This window comes from Gorilla gorilla, chromosome 5, assembly GCF_029281585.2.
Source record: "Gorilla gorilla gorilla isolate KB3781 chromosome 5, NHGRI_mGorGor1-v2.1_pri, whole genome shotgun sequence".
In the NCBI taxonomy this organism is placed as follows: domain Eukaryota; kingdom Metazoa; phylum Chordata; class Mammalia; order Primates; family Hominidae; genus Gorilla; species Gorilla gorilla.
The window spans coordinates 46,164,745-46,176,420 of NC_073229.2; the positions used below are offsets into that span (position 1 = coordinate 46,164,745).

General features: G+C 41.7%; 1 protein-coding gene and 1 non-coding gene across 2 annotated transcripts; both read left to right on the forward strand.

The window, feature by feature from the left end:
- Window positions 1-1,493: 1,493 nt before the first annotated feature.
- GPX5 (glutathione peroxidase 5) lies at window positions 1,494-8,104 on the forward strand. Its single transcript, XM_055390568.2, has 5 exons — window positions 1,494-1,747; window positions 2,507-2,660; window positions 4,934-5,051; window positions 5,477-5,576; window positions 7,117-8,104. Exons 2-5 carry the CDS (start codon window positions 2,507-2,509, stop codon window positions 7,321-7,323), a joined length of 579 nt encoding a protein of 192 aa, XP_055246543.1. The 5' UTR covers window positions 1,494-1,747; the 3' UTR covers window positions 7,324-8,104.
- Window positions 8,105-10,728: 2,624 nt separating this feature from the next.
- On the forward strand, window positions 10,729-10,822 carry TRNAI-UAU (transfer RNA isoleucine (anticodon UAU)). The gene is made up of 2 exons: window positions 10,729-10,766; window positions 10,787-10,822. It is a non-coding gene; the product is annotated as a tRNA-Ile (tRNA).
- Window positions 10,823-11,676: the final 854 nt, after the last annotated feature.

The following is an 11,676-nucleotide window of genomic DNA, read 5'->3' on the forward strand; positions in this document are numbered from 1 at the left end:
TGGGTAACAGTAACTGCCTTATGAGTGGGCGAATAACAATTATTATGCATATAATACATTCTACAAAATGCAGTTCTAATAAGATCTCCCCATCCCTCGCCTCTAAAATTAACTAGATAACATCCTGGGTGAACTTCTATTTTGAGAATTGATATGGTTTTTATGTTACCTGTGGTGCTTAATTGAGTGTGGAGAGTCTGGGCTGCAGAATTTGCTTAATAAAAGCTGCGTCTAGAGATAATTGAGACAAGTTATATGGACTTCAATAAATTTGAAACAGCAGTCAATATAAGAAGCAAACTGGACTAAAGGAAGTCTTCAAATTGAGAGTCTCTCTAAGCTTTTGCGTACTGGTACCCAACATGACTGTGAGTGATTGTCATTGCAGTAGCAAAAGAAAGAAAAAGGCAAATTCTTGCAAATGTTTAACTTGAAACTAGGTAACATGCAGGTGGAAACAGATACTTTTACACAATATTCTCTTTATAGATCCCTCAATTTTGCTGGTGCATGTATATGTGTATAAATTTAGGGAAAGGTGTAAAAACCTGCATAGAAAAATATCTTTTTCCTCAAGAGTAAGAAGTGAGTAGCTACAACCTAGTACGCTGGTGATAAAATCAGTGGGATAACAGGACTAGAAAAAAGTTGTGTTTTGTTTTGCTTTGTTTTGCATTACTCCTTCTCTGAATGGGGGCAGATGATGTTCAACCAAAATCCTTACTAGACTACTGCATTTCCAGGAAGTCTAGTTTAATCCTAGTTTGTCTGGACATTCCTTATCAGATAATGCTCTTCTCTCTTTTCTCCAGCTAGTTCCTTTCCACCTTTTTCTCACCGGATGGTTTGGACATATAGCTTCCTTTTCATATTCCTGTCATATATATTCTGTATTCCATGAGCAATTTGTGGCAGCTTCCCCAGTAAGAAAAGGGATCAGCATGTGCTGGTGAGCACTGTGGCATCGGTACACTTGGGGTACTGCATGAACACTGTAACGGTAGAGACAGAGGAGGAGTAAGATGAGACCTGCCTTGTAGAGGAATTTAATAAAAGAACACGCAATGAGAATTTCAGGCAGGACTAATTTATATTAAGTGGAACTTAACAAATGTTGCGTGGAAGTCTGCTCAAATATTAATATATTCATGAGATTTGAGAAGGAATGGGATAGGTGGAATGGAGGATGAAAGTGGATATTAGACACCTAGAGCACAATGGGCTGATGAGCTGGGTGATGCTGCCCGACAGATTTCAGGGACTCACTTGCAGATGGACTCTAGGGTTCTCCATCTCCTTTCTTGAGAGCTACCAAAAGCTGGGATTTCAGAGTATTGGCTTACATGACCACCATGTTAGTAAGAGAGTGACAGGAGAAAGTTATTCAAGGTGGGGATAATATTAGATTCTAGAATGTTAAACATGGAAGCCCACTTGGAGTTCTAGTAAGAATCTAGATAAATATCTTCATTTTACTCATGGGGAAACTGAAGGCCAGGGATGGGAATTACCCAGGTTCACAAAGGAATTTAACAATGGAGCTGGCTTCTGATTCCTAGGGCAGTGTTCTTTCTACTCTACCTGCTGATGAGTGGAGTAAGAGGTCAGAAGACCTGGGGAAAGATAAGCAACTAAGATATCCTAAAAATAGTTCAGCAATTTAAAACCCTCCCTTCTCAGAGAGTCCAGACAGGAGGCCTTCAATCCAGAGCCAAGGAGTAGCCTGTTTTTTACAGAAGCATGTAAGGCAAGTGTGCTTTTCTCTTCGGCCCCACTAGCTCCTACCATCCCAGCTTATGAATCAATATCCTTTTCCATTATCCGTGTATTTCCTGGTATCTCACATCTTTCAAAATAATAGGAAACTTGATTCTTATGTGTGTGTGTGGAGGGGGGAGTGTACATAGTAAGTGTGTATATATATATATATATATATGGTACAAGAGATGTTTTGATACAGACATGCAATGTGTTATAATCACATTATGGAAAATGGGGTATCCATCCCCTCAAGCATTTCTCCTTTGTGCTACAAACAATCCAATTATATGCTTTTAGTTATTTTAAAATGTACAATTAAGTTATTATTGACTATAGTCACCCTGTTGTGCTATCAAATACTAGGTCTTATTTATTCTTTCTAACTATCTTTTTTTTTTCTCATTAATCATCCCAACCTCTCTTCCACCCTCCTAGTATCTTTCCCAGCCTCTGGTAACCATCCTTCTACTCTCTATCTCCATGAGTTCAATTGTTTTGATTTTTAGATCCCACAAATAAGTGAGAACATGCAATGCTTGTCTTTCTCTGCCTGGCTTATGAGACTTGATTTTTTATTTACAAGTTACAAGAACCAAGTTTCAGTCTTGTCATTGACACTTTAGACAACTCTTATTTGTTTTCTAGATCTTGGTTAGAACATAACTATTCTTTGACTTATTTGAAAGATTACACAGATGCCAGGAATTATTGTTACCAATATTATCACTTAAAAAAAATCTTCCAGATGGATTGCCACAAAGACGAGAAAGGCACCATCTATGACTATGAGGCCATTGCACTTAATAAGAATGAATACGTTTCCTTCAAGCAGTATGTGGGCAAGCACATCCTCTTCGTCAACGTGGCCACCTATTGTGGTCTGACAGCGCAATATCCTGGTAAGAGAATTCATAGTTACTTCTCTTTGTGACTAAATTTTCCAGCTGATCATATTCTAAATTATACTTGGAATTATATTTTAATTATAATTATGTACCAAAATAAATACTCATAATCAAGTGACTTCATCACCCATATCAGAAGTCAGCAAGCTCGGGCGGACAGGCCAAATTTGGTCAGCCTGGCTTTGTTAACAAAGTTTTATTGGAATGCAGCCGTCCCCGTTCATTTACACATCACCTATGGCTGCTTTCATGCTGTAAAATAGAGGTTAGTAGTTGTAGGAGTAGTGATGATAGAAACCATGTGGCCCACAAAGTCTGAAATATTTCCTATCTGGCCCTTTACAGAAAAAATGTGCTAACCCCTTCCCCATGCCCTGCCTCTGCTTTTCCCTGAGATTTCCAGGGGAATCAATATATACTTGAGAACTAGGAGCCTCTCAGAAGATTCCAGAAGTCTTCTTGATAAATACAGGACAGAAGACCCATGTTTTTGAGACTTTTGCAAGGTTTTACAGGTAACTTACAATGACAAGAAAAAGGAGTTTTATACCTGGAACTGCATTTGATTAGAGTGAGGGCTGGCGGATGAGGCTGTAATAGAAGCAAATACTCCCTCTCCAACCTCAACCCCTTTTTAGGATGTAGTTTTTCCTCCCTTTTTGTACATTATTCAGGTAAGAATTTTCTCATATTTTAGGGCATGTGGTTTAAAAATCAGTGAATAACAATCAGGATGGATTATACCAGAGACAAATGTACTTCTTATATTTGAAGTAATAAGACCTTCATTTTTTGTTTTTAATTATGTTTTGAATAAGCATTATATTCACAAGTCTCAAAGTTCAAAAGAAAAAAACTTTAGAACCAAAGGTTTCCACCTTCTTCCCCTCCCTTCAGTAGACCAATATTATCTTGCTTACAGAATACATAGATATTCTTTTTTCTGCTCCCCCCTCCCCAGCTGATAACACACAATAAATACTATTTGCTGCCTTGATTTTTTAATTAATAAAATACATTTGAGTTCAGATCATTTCCTCATTCTTTCTTAAGACTGAATAATATTTATTGGACCACAATTTATTTTCCCAGTTTATAGGGACTTTAAGAATCGATTTATTCAGTTTCCACCCTGCAAATAACAGATAACAGAAGGACATAGGGAGGGGTACTGAGGAACCCTGTGAAAACAGGAAGGCAATCTCTGTTTTTTGAAAAGGACTAGAGGAGGTACCAGTTGGCTGAGCTGAATCTGAGTGGGACTGGTTAGTGTTTGTCAAGGGACTAAAGGCATCTGGCTCAGAAAGGGTTAACAAAGAAGATGATTATAAAAGTTTGAGCAGATAAGTTGGAAAACTTCTTGGTAGTGGACGAAGGCAGCTGAAGCTTGTTTTTCAGCATATCACTGAGGATTTTTAGGAAGAATGCATCTTCAGCATCTTAAGGACTGTTGAAAAATGTTAGGATTGTTGATTTCAAATTTCTCTGTTTGTCTTTGCCTTTGTCAGTTTTACTTCCACTCCACTCAGGGTGAGCCAGGCTGCACAGAGGAGAGAAGCTCAGTCCTCATTGTTTGTGTCTGTTCCTTTAAAACAGAAAGATTCAGACCGGGCGCGGTGGCTCACGCCTGTAATCCCAGCACTTTGGGAGGCCGAGGCGGGTGGATCACGAGGTCAGGAGATCGAGACCATCCTGGCTAACACGGCGAAACCCCGTCTCTACTAAAAATACAGAAATATTAGCTGGGCATGGTAGCAAGTGCCTGTAGTCCCAGCTACTCGGGAGTCTAAGGCAGGAGAATCACTTGCATCTGGGAGACGGAGGTTGCAGTGAGCCGAGATCGCGCCACTGCACTCCAGCCTGGGCGACAGAGTGAGAATCTGTCTCGAAGAAAAAAAAAAAAGAAAAGAAAAGAAAAATCACCTGTTGAACTTTTGAATAATAAAAATGACTAAGCCCCATTTCAGAGGAACAGAAAACTCTCTGAAATGGGACCTGGGCATCCCTATTTTTAGGAAAGGGCCTTCAGCTGATTCTGATGTGCTGCAGGTATGGAAAACACTGCACCATGACAAAGGGCTTTTGAGTGCACGTCTGAAGATCCGGCCTCTAACTTCAGCTATGCTACTAACAGCCGTTCTGATGCAGAGCTGTTTCCCTCCTTGGGCCTCTGTTTCCTTCTCTGTAAAATGGGTAACCCCAGGGAATCATCCTTGCACAAGGCAGAATCTCTACCCAGACCAAAATTGTTCCTCCTCTAACTGCAGAACTAAATGCACTCCAGGAGGAGCTGAAGCCCTATGGTCTAGTTGTGTTGGGCTTTCCCTGCAACCAATTTGGAAAGCAAGAACCAGGAGATAACAAAGAGATTCTTCCTGGGCTCAAGTAAGTGTCTTCTTGAAATCCAATAGGAGGCGCCTGTGTACCTTTCCTCAGTCTCCAGAGGCCCTTCCAGCTCAGGAACTTCCTGGGGAGGTATGGATTAATAGGCTCAGGGGCATTACAAGCAGAGTTTAACTTTGGCCTACCGTGATGAGCGTCTGGCAGTTTCCAGACTCTCTCTCCATCCCTGGCTGAGACTTGGATGGACTATGGAGGACAGAAGGGATGGAGGAAAAGAGACAAGTCATGGGATAGAGAGAAATAAAGTGAGTCAGAGAGCCCAAAGTCAAAACATGGCCATATTCCTCCCCACCGACAACGATACTTCCCTCTTTCTCCCCTTTCTCATGACTTCAAATCCTAGTGTCCCATTATAATCTTTACTTGCATATCCTGGAGCCTCCTGGGAACATTATGGCTTGTTGCAGGTATGCCCGTCCAGGGGGAGGATTTGTACCTAATTTCCAGCTTTTTGAGAAAGGGGATGTGAATGGTGAAAAAGAACAGAAAATCTTCAGTTTCTTGAAGGTGAGTAAATTCCTGGCATAAGCCTCCTCCTCTTTTCTAATATTCCTAGCATAGAGTTGGTGTGGCAGAAATGGATCCAAGGGCTCATGCCCAGAGGTGGGATTGGTCTTTGTGGAGAAAAATCTCCAGATCAGCATTCCACATTGCACATGCTGATCTGGAGATTAATCTGTGAGTATCTATGGGGCTCTAACTTTGTGTGGTGAAGAGAGTTGTGTGGAATGGCAACTTTTACTAGGACCACCCTCTTTTGCTCATTGACATTCATTCATTAATTCATTCCAGGTACACTTGATGAATGCCCGCTATTTATAAAGCAATCTAAATAATAAGGATATAAAGATGAATAAGGCATAGTCTGTACCCTTGATGAGTTTATAATGGAGAGAGAGTTAGAAACCATTAGCTATATAGCTGGGGTGGTGGTTCATGCCTATAATCCCAGCACTTTGGAAGACTGAGGCAGGACAGGAGAATTGCTTGAGGCCAGGAGTTCAAGACCAGCCTGAGCAACATAGTGAGACCCTGTCTCTACAAAACAAATCAAAAAATTAGCTGGGTGTGGTGGCACGTACCTGTAGTCTCAACTACTCGGGAGGCTGAGGCCAGAGGATTGCTTGAGCTCCAGAGCTGGAGGCTGAAGTGAGCTATGACTGTGCCACTGCATTCCACACTAGGCAACCAAGCAAGACACTGTCTCAAAAAAACAAAAACAAAAAAAGTAACAAACCAACAGGTATGATACAGTGTAGTAGGTACCTTTTATGAAACACTGATTTTTAGACATAGAGAATGCCAGAGCTGAAAGAACCCTAAAGATTACCAAAGTGAATTGTTCCTAAATGTTGGACTGTGAACCAAGACTAGTCCATGTTAAGACTTTATATATCCTCAATAAACTGAAGACAATAGAACAGTGTATCATGCCTCTGCACCCCAGCCTGGGCGACACAGCGAGACTCTGTCTCAAAAACAAAAACAAAAAAGAACAGTGTGGGAAGTTTTTTATAAACTCAACTCGTCTAACTTATAGGATTTCCCTTTATTCACAAATTATGACCCACACGCAGTTTATTCTTCCGATGGTCTTTTTAAATCAAGTGACAAAATGATGGTGTTTTAAAAATTTTTGTTATTTGACAAAATATTAGTAATTCAGTGTTGGTCCCAAAAGACAATTATTGAAATATTAGTGGCCCATGGAACCCTAAGACCTGGAAAACCACATTCTAATCCAAGCTATTTACTTTGAAGAAAAGGAAACCAAAAGCATAAAAGGTAACATGTCTTATCCATGGCAGCAAAATTTTGTGATGGGGCTATGGGGAGAAACCGAAAGAGAGCAGATTTTGCTATAATATCTATAATATTCCTGGTAGTTGGCATAGTGGTGATTCAAGAATCTATGGAGTTTTTTAGGAATATCAGGAAGTTAAAATATCTAGGTATAGGAGGGGGTGGATTACCTGTGGGTAAAAGTAGCCTGGATCATCCAGGAGCAGAAATAACATTGTTTCTCTTTTCCATCTCTCTGCTTTAGCACTCCTGTCCTCATCCCTCTGAGATTTTGGGCACATTCAAATCTATATCCTGGAACCCTGTAAAGGTCCATGACATCCCTTGGAACTTTGAAAAGTTCCTGGTGGGGCCTGATGGAATCCCTGTCATGCGCTGGTCCCACCGGGCTATGGTCAGCTCAGTCAAGACAGACATCCTGGCGTACTTGAAGCAATTCAAAACCAAATAGGAAGGTGGAGTTAAGGGCAGGAGCAACCCTACTTCTCACCTAATGACTTGCTCCCCCCACCCCCCCCAAAAAAAGGAATATCCATCTTCTCACCACACTCTCTTCCTGCATGGGCTCCACCTGAGTAAATCACCGCCACATACTGCCAGAATTCCCACTCTCCACAAACTAGATTTATATTTGGAAGGCTACTGCTCTTTTGCCTCTCAAGAGTATGTGGGTGAAGACTGAAAAAAATGGAAACCTAAAATCCCCAGACCTCTGTTACAGGTTGAATCATTCATATCCACCAGAGGGAAATCATCCTTCCACGACAATGGTTCAGTTGGCCATCACATCCTGAAGAACATTCCTAGACATTCTGACTCTTCCATCTCTCTCTACCCTGGAGGTGTAGAAATAGCAATGGGGTCATAGTCACACAATTTAGGTTCCACTTCATAACATTTTTTGTCTCCTAGGACAAACATGTATCATCAGTTTCCAATTGTTTTGGCTCAGTTTTCATCCATGACACCTCCCCCCACCAGCCATTCTCCTGTGGGAGCAAGAACATTGCTTCAAAAGAAGAGAGGACATCTCCATGCTTGTGGGACCCAAAACCTGTCTCTGGCCCTACAAAAGTTTTCCTAGTTGTCTGATCTTTAGTGCATTCAGGTTATGGCACCTGGAGAGGAATGCCCTTTATCTTTTGAAGGATGGGATTTCCCATCTCAACCCTGGATTCCTCACCTTCAGAACGAGCCCTGCCACTGTCTCCAATAAAATGTTTTCTGCAGCATCGACAATCTCTATGGTGGTTTTAAAATCCTGTCTGGTGCTTGAACTCATTTTATCTCCCTCCTCCTTCTTACTCTGTCACAAATGATGTATTGCCCACATGACCTGAGCCCCCCAGACAGAAAGATTTATGTTTGGAAGGTTGTCACCTGATGCCTCTCAGTTGTCATTCCTCTTCAGGAATTGCCTCAGCCTAAGTTTGTCCCCTTTCCAGGGCAGCCTGTATCCAGTTACTCATCCCTGAGAGGCATAGAGGCCAAACCCTGACTGCTCAACTTAGCACAACTTTGAAGGGCCATACTAGCTCTAGACATGCACAAGGGGTAGGCCGGTGGCATTTTGTGCTTGCACTGCACCCCAATTTTTCCCTCTGACAAATTCTGCTCCTCTCTTTTGCCACCCCCCCCCAACCCTCCACGCTGATTCTCAGTTAATGCCCTAGTAAACTTTCTGAATGCAAATATCCATCTTAGAGTCTACTGTCTAGGGAATCCAACCAGTAATTATTGGTACAAAATATGATCTGAGAAAGAAGATACTAAGAGGAGATTTTTGAAGCTGAATTATTCACCATCTGGTTGATGATGAGAAGATGGGTGGAGCACAAACAACTACTGGCACAAGTAGCAGTGCGGTTGTCAAAACTTTTGCCAAACCTGAACTGGCATGGTAAACTGGTGGAAGAATATGCACTAGCAGACATGAAGTTTTAGGTGCTTGAGAAACATGAGGGGAATGGTAATTATAACGTAATAGAATTGGATGGTCATTGCCAGAGGAAATTGATGTTTTGGAGAGAGATAATTAAAGACTGAGGATGATATATTATTAAATTAAGGCTAACTGTGAAAGTGTTTCTCCATGGGATGTATAAAGGACCGCTCCTATCTGCAACTTAACAGCAGCAAAACCGAAAGTTCAGGCTCAAGACTTAATCATAGGAATAGTATGTACAACTCTAAAAGAAGTTAGCTTCCAGCTATCACCGTGGTTCACTTCTGTAATCCCAGCACTTTTGGAGGCAGAGGCGGGAGGATCTCTTGGGTCCAGGAGTTCAAAATCAGCCTGGGTAACATAGGGAAAGCCCATCTCTGCAAAATAAGAAACAGAACCAGACATAGCGGCACACACACCCATGATCCCAGCTGCTAGGGAGGGTGAGGTAAGAGGACCACTTGGGCCCAGAAGTCAAGGCTGCTGCAGTGAGCTGAGATCTCAACATGGAGACATCTGGTTTGATGTATTAGAATATCCAAATCTCCAAATTTTCCAGGACCCCCAAAACTTTTAGAAGTGGCCCATCCCTTCTTATTGAGGGTTAGCATATCCTTCTTGCTTGAAAATAATGCAGATGACTCTGTCTGGCCAAATATTATGTGCCTCTGCTCCCACTCAGAATCTGCCTCATGTCAAACTAGGTTCTCAGAGTTCCTGAAGAAGGGGAGTGCAACCTAAAGTTAGATAGGGAGACTTCACTGATATGGGAGCGCTCTCCCTGAATACAGAATTTTTACACTCTGTCAAGAAACCAACACACTGTTCGGATGGCTCCTATTCGGATGTCTCTCTCTCAATGCAGTAGAAACACCAGAACTGTTTCAGCAGGTGGTAGAAATAGGGGATCAAAAGTTCAGAAAAGTGGGCAGGTTCAAGTGGTTTACCATGCAGTGCTGGGAACCCCACTAGATAACTGTACATCACAGGAAGGCCAAAGGACATTCAGTTTGAAAAAACAAAAAAGGAATGTGCTGGTGAGAGGGGCCATTTTGTTATGTTGTTCAATTACTTTAACAAAAATTTTAAAAATATTTAATCTTTCTCTGTTAAACCTTCATAGAAAAAGCCTGACATGAAATATAACAAATGTAAACAATGGATTTCTCAAGATATGAGACTTTGGCAAATTTTTAAATAATTATATTACTGTTTTTCTGCATTTACTTAGCCTGCGCTATACGTCGAAAACAGTGATTTTTGTAAAGGAAATATTCGCTCTCTGAGTGTTTCCGAGTAGCAAAGTATTTTAACATTATTAGATTTAAAATCAGCGAGTGTCTGGATGGGAGTGGGAGGTTGGCATTTCATGTAAAGCAGCAAATAGTGTAGCCGAACGCAGAGTGGAGAGACAGGAAGTAGAATGGAGAAAATGAAAAGCCCGCGGGATTCCGAAACAATGGAAAATGCGCTCGCTGGTTTTGTGCAGGCGGAATACGCGCTTCTTGGTGGAAACTTCACTCGGAATGTAGTGATTGACACGTCTATTTTACATGCAGCCATCTTAGCTTCCTGCTTTTGGTGAACCGATGTGACTTTCATTCAAATGTTTTTAAATTATTGTCTGACTTTAGAGAAGCCGTGGGAAAATCTGAGCAGAAATTCAAGGTACCGGTGACGTCAACCGTGAGTCCCTAGGGCATCTCTGAGTTGGAAGGAAAAGGGCTCCGGATCAGCTAATTCCAGGGTTCTCTTGATTGTTGCTTTTAATCCCATTCGTGGAAGTCCCGTATTAGAAGGTACCTAAAGTTCATATTATTTAATACCTTAAAAAACAATGTTTAAAGAGTTCATCGTCAATCTGTAAGAGCATCTTCTCTTATACCTTTCCAAACCCTTATCATTTGTGTGGCTCCAGTGGCGCAATCGGTTAGCGCGCGGTACTTATAAGACAGTGCCCCTGTGAGCAATGCCGAGGTTGTGAGTTCAAGCCTCACCTGGAGCAGTTTTACTATTCTCCGACCTGTAGAAATTCAAAAACGGGGAAGAGCATATTGCGTCTGAGATTTCTTTCAGCGATGTACGTACTCAGATTTAGACTGTACTCAGAACCCTCGCGTGATTTGACTTAAAATTCCCTGGTTAAGGTCATGGGTGATAAACGTCGTCACACGGTCCTTTTTGATGCTTGCCTTTGTCCAATACCTCGGCAACAAGTGTATGACAGTCGCTAAAACAGCTCTTCACAGTATTCATTTCAATAAGAAACTGACCGGGCGTGGTGACTCACACCTATAATCACAGCACTTTGAGAGGCTGAGGAGAGCTGGTCTCTTGAGCCCAGGAGGTCAAGACCAGGCATGGGCAACATGATGAAACCGTGTCTCTACAAAAAATACAATTTAGCCAGGCGTGGTGGCGCGTGCCTGTGGTTCCTGGGTGACAGAGTGAGACCCTGTTTCAAACAAAGAAACCTGACCTTCACAGTCTCAGGCCCAGATAGATCAGGCATATATAAAAATTCATGACTAGTACTTCTGTGTGACTTTTCAACTCTGTAAAACAAGGACGATCTTAGGTTTTTAAAATCACTGTATTAGTGGGAATTTTCTTGTCTCTGAATCTGCTTTCCCTACCTCAGTTTCTTCATTCCTCTGGGATTCTTAACGAGCCTATGATGTCTGTAGTTATGACAGAGACACAGGTATTGAGTCTCAAAAAATAAACCAACCCATTACAGCCTCCGAGCTGAGCAGGAAGCCTACATGTGGGCCACTAATCTCACCCTCTGGATCTTAAACATCTGTGACATCCTGGAGACACAATACAGCTCTCCCTCTTCACAGATTTATGACTGCC